The 18,175-nt window shown below is 41.4% G+C and overlaps 1 protein-coding gene across 1 annotated transcript in view; it reads left to right on the top strand.

Annotated features, from left to right (window-relative positions):
- The window catches only part of myo3a (myosin IIIA), a 98,342-nt gene that overhangs the window by 55,399 nt on the left and 24,768 nt on the right, over positions 1-18,175 (top strand). The window contains exons 11-21 of the mRNA XM_061237726.1: positions 541-645; positions 1,209-1,292; positions 2,931-3,133; positions 4,227-4,325; positions 4,454-4,568; positions 6,760-6,886; positions 8,935-9,145; positions 12,458-12,605; positions 14,416-14,569; positions 15,402-15,490; positions 15,594-15,723. Coding sequence (XP_061093710.1) covers positions 541-645; positions 1,209-1,292; positions 2,931-3,133; positions 4,227-4,325; positions 4,454-4,568; positions 6,760-6,886; positions 8,935-9,145; positions 12,458-12,605; positions 14,416-14,569; positions 15,402-15,490; positions 15,594-15,723 — 1,465 coding nt within the window. The remainder of the gene's footprint in view (positions 1-540; positions 646-1,208; positions 1,293-2,930; positions 3,134-4,226; positions 4,326-4,453; positions 4,569-6,759; positions 6,887-8,934; positions 9,146-12,457; positions 12,606-14,415; positions 14,570-15,401; positions 15,491-15,593; positions 15,724-18,175) is intronic.

The raw sequence follows: 18,175 nt of genomic DNA on the forward strand, positions 1-18,175 counted from the left end.
AAAAATATCATAGATTGATATCACTCATCATATTGTGGCTTAGACTGCTAAGAGATAAAATCCTCTTCAATTATAAACAAAACAATAACTCTTGCAGACATATGTGCTGTTAAGAAAAAAGAAAAAACAAATAACTCACAAAGATGTTTTCAATTCTTATTTAAATACCACCATGATCAGAAAGCATTAGGCCTACACAAACAGCAGAGGATTAACTGATAAAGGTCAAATTCTCAATCAGTAAAAATAAATGGGTTAGTCAAATTCATTTTTGTCTGCTTACATAAAATTATGTACAATATTGCAACAAGCATTCTTTGGAGAATCAGTGGTATTTATTTTTGGCTCCTGGCAATATTTTAGGCAGTTTGATAAAGTGGCACAGTGAAGAAACAGATCTCGCAAATTTGAACGTTAGCTATTTGTCATTGACATCGGCATCTACATTTTTATGAGACACTGCACACCAAACTCCACACTCATTATTCTAATATATTCTAATGTATATGTGTGTGTATATCATCTCCCTTCCCCTGACAGTTCACACAGATATACATAGGAGCAAAGCGGACAGCAAACCCGCCCCATATCTTTGCTGTTGCTGACATAGCCTACCAGTCCATGGTGTCCTACAATGCAGATCAGGTAAAGATATCGTTTCTCCCACCCATTGTAAATACTGTATATATACACTTGGTGAGCACTTTATTAGGTAGACACCAGCTGTTTTTCAGACCAAAGGTCAGAATGGAGAAGAAATGTGATCTAAGTGACTTTGACCATGGAATAATAGTTTGATTAATTGAGTATCTCAGAAACTACTTAGCTCCTGGGATTTTCACACACAACAGTCTCTAGAGTTTGCAGAGAGTGGTGCGAAAAACAAAAAAAAACATCTAGTGAGAAGCAGTTCTGCGGGCAGAAACGTCTCGTTAATGACAGAGAGGTCAGAGGAGAAGCTGACAGGAAGGTGACAGTAACAGAAAAAAAACACACATTACAACAGTGGTATGCATAAGAGAATTGCTGATCACACAACACGTCAAACCTCTAAGTGGATAAACTACAGTATCAGAATACCAATAAATAAATAAAAAAAGTCTAATAAACACCTAAGTGCTCAGTGAGTGTATATCATTTATAATAAAAAGAATGATAATAATATGTATAATATCATGTGTTATGTCCTTGGCCATTCTCCCTTCCAGTGCATTGTCATCAGTGGAGAGAGTGGAGCTGGGAAGACGGAGAGTGCTCACCTTCTAGTCCAGCAGCTGACAGTTCTCGGAAAGGTAGGCAAACCACACACTTACACCAGTATGAGCCTGCTATGCCATGTCTGTTTGTATTTGGTAGGTCCCTGAAATGTACTGAACTTCTCATTTGTGTCCCAGTATTAAAAAGTATTTTGAAATTGATATTGAAATGCTTATGAACCAGTGGCATAGGGTATCAGGAATCGTAAAGAGCTCAGAAACTGAGACAGACCACACCAGCGACAGTACAAATACAAAATCCAAAAACACAGAGAGGCAGATATCAAAAACCAGAAAATCCAAAAATCATGGCACAGAAAAACAGGGTCGCACAATAAGGCTAGAACCGTGGGAAAGGGCAGACTCGGAAAACTGGACAAGAAGAGCTAGCAACGAGAAACTGAAAAGGACAGGTTTAAATACAATGCTGATTGACAGGCAAGGAGAAAAAGGTGAGAGGAATGACAGAATGACAGGAAGAAAATGCAAATTTAGCTGTTGTTGAACCAAGGTACAACTTTTTTTTAGAGAGCTAACAAAAACTTCACAAGTCTTACTTTAATAATAACAATAATAATAATAATAATAATAATAATAATAAATTACACTTTAATGACTTACAGTTGATTAGACTAGGCAGGGGACCATCCCTCCTTGAGCAAGTCAGGGATGGGGTCCTCAACAGCCCAACAACTGTGCGGATCTTATCCTGGCTACACCAGGGCACCTTCTGGGTGCCAGTCAGGTACCTTAGCCACTAGGATACAGGCTCCCCCTTTAAATGGGAATTCCCCTTTTAAATTATAATGACTTGCAATTATTTTAAACCTATTAAAATATCACTGCACTGAATCACAAACCATCTTCTGTGCTTGCAAATTTTATTGCCAGTGTTGTTTATGTTTCTGAAGTCACAGCTAGAAGGCTGATAACTGATGGTTTTCCTTTTACCCTGGGGTCAGGTGCAAGACAGTCTGGCCAATCAGTAGCACTAATTGCTTAGTTAATTACCTGGGATGAAGAAAACCATGACTGGATTTGGATTCAGAAGAGATTTGAGCATCCGTGATGTAGTTGTTGTTTGTCATTTTAATAAGCCATTCATATTGAAAGTGGGTTGTCGATAACCTAATTGAGGTTATTTACAATAAAAAATAAAGCGCGGCCACACAGATGTTTGTGCACGTAGAGAGACAATATCATAGGCATGCAGTATTGTAATTCTACAGTACGTATCTCCAGAACACGGAAGATTCCAGACAGAGGCGTCACAGATCTCCACTCGCGAGTCTGCCCAGGCCTCCCGTAATGCTGTTCTGCTCGTGATTATGTAGTCCTGATTTGAAGATCCTGAGGCAGTCATCGAGAGAGACAGTGGTGATTTTAAAAAGCCGTGCGGAATTAGCATTTCAAGTGCCGCTGTTCATCATCTTTGATTTAAACATGGGCGAAATAAAAATGCACATGAATTACAGGCGAAGGGAAATGTCTTTTGTGATAAAAAGGCCCTGAATAATTAGGTGGTGTGGGATCTGAATTTTAATCGCGATCACTCTTTGCGTTTTATGCATACCATATCTGCTTTCACGTTGCAATGATTGAAAAATGGCAGATAGCAGATACCTTTTTTCTCGATTTTTCTCCCATGCTTGTGTTTATTCGTATTTTTTACAGGCGAACAATCGGACGCTCCAGGAAAAGATTCTCCTGGTGAATAACCTGGTTGAGGCCTTTGGAAATGCTTGCACTGTCATCAATGACAACTCCAGCAGGTTTGGGAAGTACCTGGAGATGAAATTCTCCTCCGGGGGGACAGTGGTGGGAGCCCAGATTTCGGAATACCTCCTTGAGAAATCCAGGGTCATCCACCAAGCCTTGTGAGTCACTTCTCTGGCACGGGCATGTTCTTGTCCTTACAGAAGTGTGTTATTCTCACTTGTATTGTCAGTATGCCCAAAGAGAAAAAAGAGTAAATGTTTTGAAGCTTCTGACATTTGCCATCAAACTGAAGTTAATACAACCTTCTCCCTTGAGGAGAATTGCAGAGTTGGGTTTTTGTTTCTTATTTGATCAAAGATTAAGGTTCTTAAAGCCTGCCAGGAGGATTTTGAGCTGTAAGCTTTTAAATGTGGCTTTATGGAAACAGACTGAAGACTGGAACATCAGTCCTCTCTTATCAATCCTCCAGGAATGACTTTGGTTTTAATTTTAGCTCACGGCAGCCCACATTCAGAGCTAATTTACGTATGCATCATGTTATCATAGGATTATCTTTTTTCTAGGATTTGTCAAAAAGACAGCCAGCATTCCTGTGTTTGTCTGTGCTTGCAGGCTTTAAAATGCAAACAGACTGCAGCATTTACAGAATAAAATAAAAAAAATTCAGTCAAAAATCAGCCATTTTATGTTCCTCCAGTGATATATGCAGCAATCAAAATCAATAAAAAAGAACCACACTCAAATGTCAAGAACTGTTGTGCCCTGTATTTCTACTTTTTGACTGTATAATAATTCCCCATGTATTATTAATTATGATTATTCATTTAAAAAAATCTTGAAAATGTTGTTCTTCACGATTAGCTACAATCACAATCACCTGCTCATAGTACACTCATAGTACAAAATAAAGGTAATTTAACATGATATTTGCTCCTGAAATGAATTTCATGGTTTCTGTTTTTGCTGAACTTTGGACTGACAAATATTTTCTGTCTGGTAACACAGGTAAATCTGAGAAAAATGCTTGTATTGATAGATTTATGAAGATCTGTGTTTTCATACCATGAGTAGGATTTAACTTAAATCCAATTTTCTTTCAATCCCTACTGTATTCAGTCATTGTGGTGGTATCTTATCTGCTTCTTCAAACCACATGTTTTACATTCAGAAAAACACAGTGAAAATGGCTACAGTCATGTGGTACAGATATCTCTTATTTATATTTGATTCGCTATAATTGTGTCTTCCCAGAGGGGAGAGGAACTTCCATATTTTCTACTATATTTATGCTGGCTTGGCTGAGAGAAATAAACTGGCTCATTACAAGCTGTCTGGTAGCAAAACTCCGAGGTAAGTTTCATGCGTGTGTGTGTGTGTGGGGGCATGTGCGTGTTTCGTATGATTTATTGACACTAAAAGAAATGTCAAAACGTATTTATTGTATTTTATTTTGATTATTTTGAAAATATTTTTTACAGATATATTCAGAATGAACAGGTTAAACTGGTGCCTGACATTGTGAGCAGTGCTTTCCATAAGGAGCAGTTTGAGTCTGTGGAGCAGTGCTTCAAAGTGATTGGCTTTTCACTGGAGGTATGCATGAGAAAACTGCATTCATTACTCAGCATGGCAATTATGAGGTGATATTCATTATGTGTGTGAAGATTGTATTCACTGTTACTAAGGCTTTGAACATGACATGATTTTCTATTAACTTTTTTCCTTATTTGTAATTTTCTTTCTTTGCAATATTATTATTTGTTGTTATTCTGATTATTCAGATTCTGATTCTGATTCTGATTCTGATTATTATTATTATTATTATTATTTATTATTTTTATGTTTTTTAAAGAATGGCTATAAGTAACACCAGTCAGTCATCTATAAATCTGTTTATATTTATTAGCTGGAACCATCAATGATAGTCTTGTGTTTTTGAGTTGCTCAAAATTGGCAAGCAACAACAAGCATATGCTCTCAGCATCAGCAAAATGAATGAGGCTGTTGGAGGCCCTGTTAATAGTCGAACACAGGTGGCTTTCACACGTCAAAACCACTTATCAGATTTTCACTGATAACTTGTTTCGACCCAATCTTAAATTTAGATTTTTTATTTTTTCTGCCAATTCGGATTAGCCAGTTGTATTCGTAGACGCATCTCACTGCCTCCACAAATTTGAGCAAGCATGTGCTTTCCTCAAAAGTGCAAAATGGCGGTTGCTGCCTCCTGTCATTCCCCTGCCTAAAAGCTGAGCAGCACAGTAGCTGCATAGGAGGAGTGCACTTCAGCGCGGCGTGTGCTGAGAGACTGCCTGCAGATTAGTGACCAGAGGAGCCATTCTTCAATCTCGGAAAAAAATGGCTCCAAAAGGAACCACGTGATTGCAAAGAACCCTATCTAGTTCAAGGGTTCTTTGCCAGGCAAAATGGCTCTTCGTCTGGGAGCTTTCACATTTCACACCTATGATAGAGGGCTTCCTACAGAACTAAAAAGGGACCCTCTATGGAGATAACCCTTTTTTTCTGCGAGTGTTGTACATGTATAAGATAATTTCAGGACAGCCCTGAGAATTGAAAGCTGCCTTCAGTGGGTGAAGCCGTGGGCAGGTACATGCTGTCCTATCGGGCTGCTGACTAACGTCAGCACTGGAAGGATACAGATTTGATACCAGGACACAGGGAAAATCCACGCACTTGAAAGGGTTCTGAAAGGGTTCTTTGGCTTGTTATTAAAGGAGAACCACTTTTAGTTCTTTATGGAATCCATTTTTAGTTCTTTATGGAATCCTCTATGGTAGGAGTGAAAAGTATGAAAGCCCCTAGATTGAACTATTTTGTCCGACAAAGAACCCTTGAACTAGATAGGTTTCCTCTATGGAAACCGAGAGGAGCCTTTTGGGGCCCTCTTCTGAGAACGTAGCGTCCATGCAGGATAATCCACCGAGCATTCCCACAGCCTCTTTCCTCAGGTAGTGTTTCTTCTGTGGCCCTGTGGCCCTTTACAGTAAGAATAGTACATGATTTATGTGTGTTAAATGAAGTTTGTCACATAAGGCCACACAGCGCCGGCACATTCTAGGGAAACAAATTAACTTGTTTATTTTGTGTGACTGAGGAAAACCATAACCCACAGTGCAGTGCACACTGGGGTTCAGTTGGAGACGCGTATTAATTAGATTTCCATTGGTGACAGTGGTCTGTCTACTGTGATTTTGATAGGATGTGGCGTGCTGCTGAGAATGTGTGTAATCACGGGGACATTCGCGTCAGTACGCCACCGCGAATTGGTAACAGGCGAAATCCGACATTTTGGCTCAAGCACACACAAGTGCATTTTTCTACCGCGGTGCATGCGGAAACAGCGATTCACATGTGTTAGATTCAATTCTATTCAATTCCTGAATTAGCAACAAAATCGAAAAGAAAATAACAATATGTACGTACAATTTGTCCACCACAGACATTTTGGTTGCATTATTTTTGATCATGCAAAACAATATTCATTTTAAATGTTTGTATCCACATGAGTTGAAAAAGAAAATATGTGTACCTTGCATTGTACACTGAATTGCTAATTGTTCCAATTTACTATTTTGAAGAATGTGAATATTTACTTTTGAGCTGTCTCATGGGTTTGGCACCATGGTAACAAGTATTGTTGTGTTTCAAAAATGTATGATTGTGACCTGCTCCAAATCAGCTTTTCCCAGCTGTGTTTATTTTTCATTAGTCATCTTAAAAAAAAAGAAATCTGTTTAACATCATTTTGTCTCTGTACCTTCAGGAGCTTGGCAGTGTTTACAGCATACTGGCTGCGATCTTGAATGCCGGCGACATCGAGTTCACCTCCGTGGCCTCCGAGCATCAGACCGACAAAAGCAACATCTCAAACATCGGTGTGCTGGAGAACAGTGAGTCAGTTTTGTGCTCATATAAATGCAAAAATGACTGTCTCCCCTGGGAGCCATGCAAAGGATGACCTCTAAATGGAGTCAACTGCATCTTTGCTACAAAGGCCAATTTACATGCTCTTCTGGGAGTATGACTGTATGATTTACATGCAGTGCAGTTTGTATGTATTTGGACAGTGGTACAATTTCTGTTGCTTTGCTTCTGTACTCCAACACATCTACTCTACTACTACTTGAAATGAAACAATGGATATGAGGTTAAAGTGCCTTTAGGGTAATCAGCTGATATAGGATGTTGCTAACCTGTTTCTGATTTGCGCTTTATTGTGCGTCACTCTGGATGAGAACGTCTGCTAAATGACTGTAATGTAATATAGTACAGCCATATCAGGGGATATGTGGCGGAATCACGTCGCTTTTTATTCATAGCCCCTCCATTTTAGGGGACCAAAAGTAATTGGACAACTGGCTTCTCAGCTGTTTCTGATTAGTCAAGTGAATTTGATCGTTTCCATAGTGCAGGTGTAACGTGACACAAGGACCAGAGTTCTGCCAATGACAGTCAAGGAAGCAATTATGAGAATGAGAAATAAGAAAAATACAGTCAGAGACATAGACCAAACAATATGCTTACCAAAATAAATTGTTTAGAACATCATTGAGAAGTTAGAAAGCACTGGTGATCACAGTAATCACAAAGAACATGGTAGGCCAAGGAAGATCTCTAGAGTTGATGGACGGAGAATTCTAGCCATAATGAAGCAAAACACCTGTCCAACTGATCGGAAACACTCTTCAGGGGGCAGTTGTGGATATGTCAGTGACTAATGTTACGACCGCTGTGATATGCTTTGGCACTCATGAATGGATGCACGACTATCTTGGTTTTACTTCTGGTTTGTCAGAGCTTGGCAAATTCTGCTTCCTGTTATTTTCTTTGAAAGGCCTAAATAACTTAAATAAAACTCAGCTAGGCTTTGAAAGCGTGCCAGGCTCAAAGTGGCGTGTCGCCAACACCCAATGGAGATCAGGTCTCCTCCCAGGATCGTTTCAAGAAATTCAATGCCTTCATTGACAATATGACTGCTGATTGCGGAGGCAGAATGAATTCTGAATTGTACAGAAGCATCTTATCTTTTCAAGCTCACTCACATTTCCCCAAACTAATTGGATGGCGCTTCATCCCACAGCAAGGCAGTGATCCCAGACATTCTCCAGTGCTTTCATTCTTAATGATATTCCAAACAGTTTGTTTCAGTAAGCATATTGTTTGGCTCTAATTAAAAGCGATATTCTGCATATTGACCTCAAATTCATTGTCTAAATTAAAATCCAATGCCCTGGTGTACAGAGCCAAAAGTACAGAAATTGGACCATTTTCCAAATACTTACTGTACATCATAGTGTAGTCTGTCCACAGTGTAGTTCTATAGACTATGACCCCCACATACACACATACACACATCACTTAAAGCTAAGCCTAAAAGTTTTATATATAGATACAAATATTTCTTGAAATATGTCATTAAATATATATATATTTTTAAAGTGCCAACTACCTTTCAAACATATGTTTGAAAGGTAGTTGGCACTTTAAAAATATATATATATTTAATGACATATTTCAAGAAATATTTGTATCTTTTTAAAATATTCATTCAAATATTCAATGAAATATACAAGTATTAACCTGTATGTCTCGGAGTGCATACCCAGATTGTATTCAGCGCATTGGAACATTAGAGCAATACACATTAGGTTTTATGTCAGAGTATTTCTCAGGAGATAAAAACATCTATATTTTTGCCTGTGTGCTAGGGGAAAAACTTTTTTTTGCAAAGATTGAACATCAGTATATGCGTGGAAATATTTTTTATTTGCTGTCTAACATGAATGGAGTCCAATGGGAAAATAATCTTTTTGAGCTAAAATATAGATATCACTATGGGGCACCTGCACATCAATTGGCAATACTACTACTATGAAAGCTGGCCCCTTGATTGGAGCGCTGTCACGAACGTCACTTCCTGCCCTTTGCGGCCCTGTAGCGGCGTCGCTGTTGTGCATCCGCTCTGACGAGCTGCAGGAGGCGCTGACGTCCCACTGCGTGGTGACGCGCGGAGAGACCATCGTCAGACCCAACACGGTGGAGAAGGCCACGGAGGTGCGTGACGCCATGGGGAAGGCCCTGTATGGCCGCCTCTTCAGCTGGATCGTCAACCGCATCAACTCCCTGCTGAAGCCAGACAACCAGTCCAGGTGAAATCCCTGTGGAACTTCCAGCTATCTCGTCCAAAGGTTGAGCTTTTAGCTCCTTGCGTCGCGTGTCTCATCCTCTGTCTCGCGTGAAAATTCACTCTATTGATGGTGATTGGTTTACAATTTATACATTATTTATGTATTTATTTATACATGGTTGTCATTGCCTTCATAGGCAACAAAAAGCATCCTCTGCATTTAACCCATCCTGGTTACTTGGGAAGGTGTCACGGATGGTGCAGTGGGTAACACTGCCGCCTCACAGCAAGGAGGTCCTGGGTTTGACGCCCCGTCGGCCGGGGCCTCTCTGTGTTTGCATGTTCTCCCCGTGTTTGTGTGGGTTTGCTTCGGATACTCCGGTTTCCTCCCACAGTCCAAAGACATGCAGGTTAGGCTGATTGGAGAGTCTGAATTGCCCATAGGTATGAGTGTGTGAGTGAATGGTGTGTGTGCCCTGCGATGGACTGGCGACCTGTCCAGGGTATATTCCTGCCTTTTGCCCAATGTATGCTGGGATAGGCTCCAGCCCCCCTGCGACCCTGTTCAGGATAAGTGGGTTAAGATAATGGATGGATGGATGGATAGTTACTTAGGAGCAGTGGGCAGCCATAGTAGTTTGATCGTTCTTAATCACGTGACAATTTCCTTGACGATGACGTGTTGGAGGAGAAGCCGCCATAGCAACCCATAGCAACCCATTCATTTTTGTGGTAAAACAGGGGTTAAACTAGGCCTAGATGGCGTCCATTAAAAAATACTGGGTTGCACCAGCTGTACTTCTGTGCAATCATAACCTAGTTAGCTATCACTTTAAATCCTACCAATACTCTTGATTTGTCCATTACCAACATAAAAGTGGTGAGACAACTGAAATAAGCTTGCAACGTAAGTAGCTACAGTAACAGTCCTATAGCTGACTCCTGTACTCACAAATGGTAAAACATATTTTCTACACACAGCTTAACATACAAACACCATGGCATTTTGCAACTCGGTAATCAAGTTGATGTTACGTTTATGCATATGATATCTCAGTAGCAATCTAACTAGAAAACTAGCAAGTGGATGACGCTAACCGCAAGGAGACTTCATTTTCGCCGTTGATTATCCGCTCGTCTTAGTAATGACTTTACATTCATAAGAGTTAGGATATATCCAGTTAGGATATATAAGTAATCATGGAGCCACAACATTTATTCGCTGATTTGGGATTTTTCAGCTCACTGGTTAGCTTGAATGTTAATATGATAGAACGCATTCAAAACAAACTTACCAGGGATCTTAAAACATATAAAACATTTTCTGGTGTAAGATCTTGCCTACTTATATTGCTAATCCACCTTTCTCTTCTTTCTGTTGACAACCTTCAATTTTCTTATCCCTGGTGGTAAAATGATAAAACGACTGGTCTATCAGCTCAATTTGAGCAACCACAGAAATGAATGATAATGAATCTGTGTTATCGCTGTATTTATATGCTTTGTCGGTGACCTGAGATATAAAATACATTGAGTTCTATGGACAGCTTGTCCTCCAGCATAGCAGATGAGTCAGGGTCACATGGTTTGTGACGTGTATTAAGAACAATCCATAAACGTGCCCTGGTTGGTCCTGATTATTGAGTATGGTTTATATGGAAGGCAGTGTTGTTGACTGAACGATTATCAACCATCTATCCATCTTAATCTATTAGTGGCCATTTAGTAAGTTAGTAATGCCACTCCAACACTAAACCGCAAAAATATCAATCAATAGCCAGTGTGTTGACATTCCAAACATCACTGGCCCAATGTATTCTGAGACACAGTGTCCCCCGCAGATAATAATTATAATAATTTCTTCTTCAGTTAAAGCTTTTATCCAAGGCGACTGACAGTTGATTAGACTTAGACTATTGCTTTGCCTTAATTCGAGCAATCCCCCGGAGCAATGTAGGCTTAAAGGCCTTGAACCACCAACCTTCCCGGTTCCAGTCGTGTACATTAGCCACTAGGCTCCAGGCTTCCCCTATAGATCAAAGCCACATTATTCCAACATGGAACATGGTGGGTCACCATCATTTACACCTGCAGTTTCCAATAGGGGTTGGCAGGTCAGGACCTGTTGTACTGCGGCCCTGTCCACCTTCAGGGTTAGCTCCAAAAAGATCAATCCCTCTGGATGGTGAAGATAATCATACTGGCTTTATTAACACCCCCAGCAGCTCCCTAAGGTCAAGAGCTGTCCTCCCCCTACTGATGGGCTTAGCTACTCTGTTGGAATGTATTATTATCGTGGAGAATTTGTTTTACAAGAAAAATAATTAGTTGTTAGCTTATTAAATTTAAGAAGACTGTCACAAAGACGCTTTACAGAGTAACAGAAGGGAAGAAAAAATTCCAGCCTTGAGCCCTCAGATAGCACATGAGGTAAAAGGTGGACAGATAGAAAATGATCAGACAGTGGCTGGAAAAAACTTCTCGATGTGAAGAAATCTTGGGATGAACCCAACTATTGGGGGGATGCCCATCCTCCGCTGGCTCAAGTTTAGTCAGTAAAAACTAATTAAATAATAAAAAACAAAGCTCATACAACCAGTCCTCAGTCTGGGAAATCTATTCAGGTGTTGTACAAGAATCCATAGTTTAAAACTGTGGTGTGGTTTTAAGGTTCACATAATAGCCAACACCAATAACAGGGTATAGTTGGATGTTGGATGGCTTAATGTTTTTGAAGCCTAAAACCATTTTAACCATTTAGGAATGTAGTATTTTCAAACATTGAAAATACAAAAACATAATCTATAGTAAATATGTTTCAAATATATATATTTTTAAATGGTACAGCAGTAGAATATTTTGCAATATCTGAGAGCATCATATAGTGTGCGTATTTTCCCATATATTGTAGGAATATACAAGTGTCGCAATCTTGTTTTTCTGCATTGTATTTCCTTAAGTGATGGCCTGGTTTGGTTGACTGAAATATATTATAACATCCCTCCTGCCCCCTTTGACCCATCCATCCATCCATCCATCAATTTATTCATTCATCCATCCATCCAGAGTTACGCTGAGACCTTAATGGCTAACAAACCACTTAATTCCTTCCACTATATATATCATTTTTTTAAATCGCTCTGACTAAATATCAAATGAAGATGTCATTTTTTTTCTTTCAAAAGACAGTTTGGCGAGTTTAATGATTGCTGCAGTTGACAAGCCGTAATAAAAAATGAATGCTTAGATAATCATTTAATCGTGAATCAATGTTAAGGACGAATGTCTTTGTTTGCATCTTCGGACCCCGCATCAAACCCCTTCCCTAATGCAGCGAAGAGGACAAGAGCCTAAATATCGGAATCCTCGACATTTTTGGGTTTGAGAACTTCAAGAGGAATTCCTTTGAGCAGCTGTGCATCAACATTGCCAATGAACAGATCCAGTTCTACTTCAACCAGCACATATTTGCCTGGGAGCAGGTACGTAGTCCTCGCGCTCCCCCAGTCTTAGATATAGCTATCTTCCTGAGATATTAATAGCTTCTGCAAGCCTGTGCTACTCCGGGGAGCATTTATAAGCCTTTTTATCACCTTGAAACTGCCTTATTTCCATCTAAATGGTGATTTTATATCAGCATGTGGTTTAGGATTGGAGTCGGTTAGAGGAGAAATGTTCTCATTTTCAAGTGTCTGCAGATCATTTCACCTTCTGCCCGTGACTGAACTTGGCCTCAGGGCAGATGGAGATTTTTTTAAATGTTCAAATGTTTTGATTTATATTATCCTGTTTTGCTTTGTTCACCCCCCAGTCATTTTGTAAGCAATACAGAACACAATGGTCAAGTGAAATTACTCATCACAAGTCATGGTATAAATATTTAATTCAGTTCAATTTTATATGTATAGCACTTGACACTGTGACATACAATTGATGCTTTTCAAGAAAACAGAAAATAGGAGCCCCTGAACCTTCCAAAGAACAGCAAGATAAATGGTCAAACAGTGGCACCAAAAACTCGAAAGAATTTTCCAGCCACAATTATTCTAGGGAATATAAACACAATAGAAACCCCCAACTGAACGTATTCTGTTCAAACTCTAGATTTTATTTTTTCATTCATAATGTCTGCTGTCATTGACAAACAAAAGCCAAATGATGACAGCACTTGTATGCCTTTTGTAATGTGAAACACAATTAGTCACATTCTCGCATAATTGATGAAATTGCACAGCATATGTAGCTTCACTATTGAAACACTATTACAGTTTGTGTGTAAAACCGTAATAGTAAGTTTGGATATTGCTATCAGCAGAGCAGCCTAATATTCTGCTAAGCAATTTTTTATGCAGTGTATTGTTCCACTGGGGCATGCGTTTGAGAAGCAATAGTTGTTCTGTCTGAAAGAAAAGAGGTTACTGTGCGGCAGCAAAATGACTTTACCCAAGGCTAGGAGTTGTACCTTATTTCAGAGATTAGATTTCCCAGACTTGCGTGTACTCAGCTACCTGGGGGGCTAGAAATGCAAACATTTGCCTTCTTGTTTCATACCTTGCTCCCATGTAGACAAAATGTCAGCCAATACCGCCCCCCCCCCCCCCCCCCCGCTCCACCCTCGCACCCCCCATAACCATGGCCCACCACCCCCCACCCTACATCGTTCCTCCAGCTGATATATATGCTGCACCTTCTCAGCTGACCTCCGTGATGTCATGCCGGGTGAGCATGGAGCACGACGACACCGCTATGTCCTTGCGTGTGAGGACAGGGCGTAGTGTGGTGCTCCACCCTTTCGAGCTTCGCGATGCCTACTAGTTGTTGAGGGAAAAATCTGGCAGCCTTGCTCCGTCTCGGCATCCAGTTGACGTTTCACGGCCGCTTTAAATACACAGTCTCGTTCAGCAGTGGCTTCAGTCTATTAACTCCTTGACCTTGGGGCTTAAGTTCCTCCTGGGTTTCTTGAGTCAGTAAATAATTTCTCCCGTTTTACGCCCAAGTGGCTTCGACTTTTCTGTTTTTTTCTTTTCTGTCTGGAAAAGGTACTCCGTGCAGTGCTTTTGTATGCACTATGACCAATAAAGGTAAATATGAAATACAAAATACTATGATAGATTGTGATGCAGAAAGGTTCCCGCTTTCCTTAAAAGTGTGAAAAATAAGACTGAATTAAAAGATTTATGTTTTCAAAATTTACATTTCTTTTTTAGAATGCTGGCAAAAGAGGGAAGCTAGCCAGAACTCTGTGACCTTGTCTGTGTCCCTGTGACCTTGTCTGTGTCCCTGTCCTAATAGGACGAGTACCTGAACGAGGACGTGGACGCGCGTGTGATCGAGTACGAGGACAACCGTCCCCTGCTGGACATGTTCCTACAGAAGCCCATGGGCCTGCTGTCCCTGCTGGATGAGGAGAGCCGCTTCCCCCAGGCCACTGACCAGACGCTCGTAGGCAAGTCCTCCCGTCACCCTAACGCCATCACCCCTGCCTCGGTCCACAGCCATGCTCCAGATATGTTTCAGCCATCCCATCACCCAGAACAGACACCTGTCTATTCTTTTCAACGCCGGCCCCCTTCCTGACCTTGAAGTGTTTGGTGACAGAGGCCTACAGCGACACACAATGAGACGCAGTCATCAAAAATTTACCACTGCGCTAAGCTTACATCTGTTTTATCCGATTAAGAAAACAGTACAATGAATTGGCAAAGTGTCACATGAATATTGCAGGGTGCTAATATAGGAGGTCCCAAAGGTAGGCTAAACATAGCTTTTTCATTTGTAACTTGAGAAGACAAAAAGCGCACCCCACCCCCAAGGCAGAGTTACACATTTGTCACATTTGCTTTTGTTTTTGTTACAATGACCTGGCATATACTGCGCTAAATCAGATCTTACATTCTCATAATGTTGCATGAATGTCTCTTCGTTTGATATTACAGTGGGATATTATTATGTACTCTGCTGAAAGAAATGGCTCAAGCTAGGTTTTGAAACAGCTGGTAGTTGGCGGACCAATTCAGACCAGCTATCAGCTCAACATGGTTTAGCTGGTTGACCAGTTCAGACCAGCTCCCAGCTTTACATGGTTGACCTGCTACAGCTAAATTTTGAACAGCTGGTAGATGGCTACCAGCTCAGACAAGCTACCAGCACTAGCTGGTTGACCAGCTCTTATCCAACTAGACCAGCTTATGACCTGCTTGACCAGCTCAATTTCCAAACTGGCATAGCTGGATATTACAGCAGGGTATACACGGCCCTTCCTTTTTGCATCCATGCAGAAAAGTTTGAGGACAACCTCAAGTCAAAGAACTTTTGGAGGCCGAAAAGAGTTGACCTGGGCTTCGGGATCCATCACTACGCTGGAAAGGTACGTATATATATATATTAATTTATTACTCCCTACTCCAACTGGGAGATGTCTCTGCCACAGCAAGCAAAGCTTGTTCTTCAATTTGGATGTTGTTATCCAGGTCATCTACAACACAAGTGGCTTCCTAGCAAAGAACAGGGACACCCTGCCTGCAGATATCGTCTTACTGCTGAGGTCCTCGGAAAACGACCTCATCCGCAAGCTGGTCACTCACCCCCTGACTAAGACAGGTAAACCTGACAATAGTGACGATAGCAGTGTGCTCAACAGCTAGTGTGATGCAATTTCCTTTGACTGCTGAGGTGAACTAACATTAATTACACAGGCAACCGACATTTCATAAAAATGTTCAGAAACCTTGCCATTTCCGTGGTAGAAATTACTGCCGATTGAGGTGTAAAGGCGCAATTTGTTCAAATTTGATTTGTAATGTGTAAAAATGATTTATATGAGTAAAAATAAATTAAACAAAAAGCAAATCAGGTGATTTCACTTTTTGCAGTTCAACCTCCGAAGGTCCAGCTTTATATTGTGAATGGCTGGTTGCTGCAGCGTGAGTACTCTTCATTATGGAGGAGAACGCAAATGCACATCCAATCAAGTAGCTTGTAATCACTCCTGTGGGCCTATACTGTCCACTTCATTTTACATATTGATTTATCTATCTTTTAAATTATTATTTAAATATGCGCCTTTTCTTGTTCCTCTTTGTGGAGTCACCCCATGTGACCCCGTGAAAGTGAATGTGCCCCAGGCGATCCGTTGGAGGAGTTAGCCATGCGTGATTCCCGCATAGTGAATCAATCAGCCGGGGGGGAATGGGGGAGGATAAGGGCTTCTGGGCTATTCTGGATGGAGACAAGCAGATGCTTTGGGACCAGACCTAGGTTCAAATAGTACTTGTTTTGGATTCAAATAATTTCCTGTAATTCCCAACCCTCTAGACCTCAAAGGCTGGACACTTCCCCACTTCCGAACTTTATAGTACGTAAGATACAGCTGACAGGGTGTCATAAAAGTCAGGTGGCACTCCCATCAATGGACAATGGACAGTCTTGGCCTGGAAACACCACATCTCAGATTGCCTCCTGTGTGAAGAGCTGAGTTGGCTGTTGTAAACTGTATCTGAAACAAAAATCCGGGATATTCTCTCATGGGAAGCAACCTTAGTTAAGGTTCACTGGTCCAGCGCTTATCTTCGGTATCCGGACAAGCATAATTGTGAGGTTAAAGTCCCTACTCCATGGTGCAGAAACAGTATATGCAAGATGCTCATTATTTCAGCGCACACAAACTTACAAGATTCAAAATTAATGGAGACAGATAAACTTGTTTTCCTCCCTGCAAATTCCTGCATTTGACAAAGCTTTGCCTGGTGCATTGGAAGAAATTAAACGATCCCAAGAGTGTAAACCCTGCCCATCTGCTCATCCATGCAGGCTCAAATACATCAGGCAAGATTAATAGAGTGCAGAAATATATTTGCATCCAAAACAAATACTGCTTGAACCCAGGTCTGGTCGGAACCGGGTAGGGTAGACGCCTCGCGGTGACACGTCTCTCCTCGCACAATAGGCATCGATTCTCGCACGAGTGCTCCCACCTCACGCAGCCTCACGCGAATATATCCCAGGGCTGGGAAATCGACCGACATCGATCGCAGCTTTATGATTTGCCCGTCACACAGCCTAAGCCAAACACAATCTAAGGCCTCAGCCCGATTGATCCGGTAAAGTTTTCTCTCTGCTTTCGCTGTCGCTGAACTACACTCTTTGTGTCTCTTGCTCATCTTGAATTAGCTTGTGTGTGATTCTAGAATCTTCTTTTCTCGGCACCGCCCCGCTTTGCAGTCTGTGCGCTTCCTCGGGTAATCAACAGTACGGGTGAGGGGCGGAACTGAGGGAGGTCACTTGACGCTCTGCTGACGTAAATCACTGGAATCAGTGACATTTGTAGCAATCTCTGAATTGCCCTCCCCACACACACACACACACACAATCCCAAATACGTCCAGATTCTGCCAGTGCAGCCCATTTTCGCACCGATGAAGCACAGGATGTGAGCATTTTGTTGAAGCTGAATACAAACCGGGGTCTGGAACCCTGGAAAAGCGTTGGGTTGGACGTGCTGGGTTGATCGATGACTGGTATGGTGGACAAAACAAAAAGGCAGGTTGATAGATGATTGGTGTTGTGGACCAAACGCTGCTCCAGAGTTGCATTTTTCATGCAGGAGACCTGCAGGCAGTAAAATATCTGCTCCTGGCCGCTTCAGTCGGGTGGGCAGCGTGCGTGACGGAGCCCCAGATCGTACCTCATTACCTCAGCTGGTGCTAAAGCAGGCAGGCTCAGGCAGACAGACACACTAGCAGACATGGGCCAAGCAGACACAGTCTGATACGGTGAAACACAGGCAGACAGTCAGACCCAGGCAGAGAGTCACACGAGCAGACACAGGCCAAGTAGATACAGGCAGATGCATTCAGACACAGACAGACAGTCAGATACTTTTAGACAGTCACATACAGTGAGACACAGACAGACAGTCAGATACTGGCAGACAGTCACACGAGTATACACAGTCAGATGCGGTGAGACACAGGCAGACAGTCACACGAGCAGACACAGGCCAAGAAGATACAGGCAGATGCATTCAGACACAGACAGACAGTCACACAAGCAG

This window comes from Conger conger, chromosome 4 (assembly GCF_963514075.1).
Source record: "Conger conger chromosome 4, fConCon1.1, whole genome shotgun sequence".
NCBI lineage: Eukaryota > Metazoa > Chordata > Actinopteri > Anguilliformes > Congridae > Conger > Conger conger.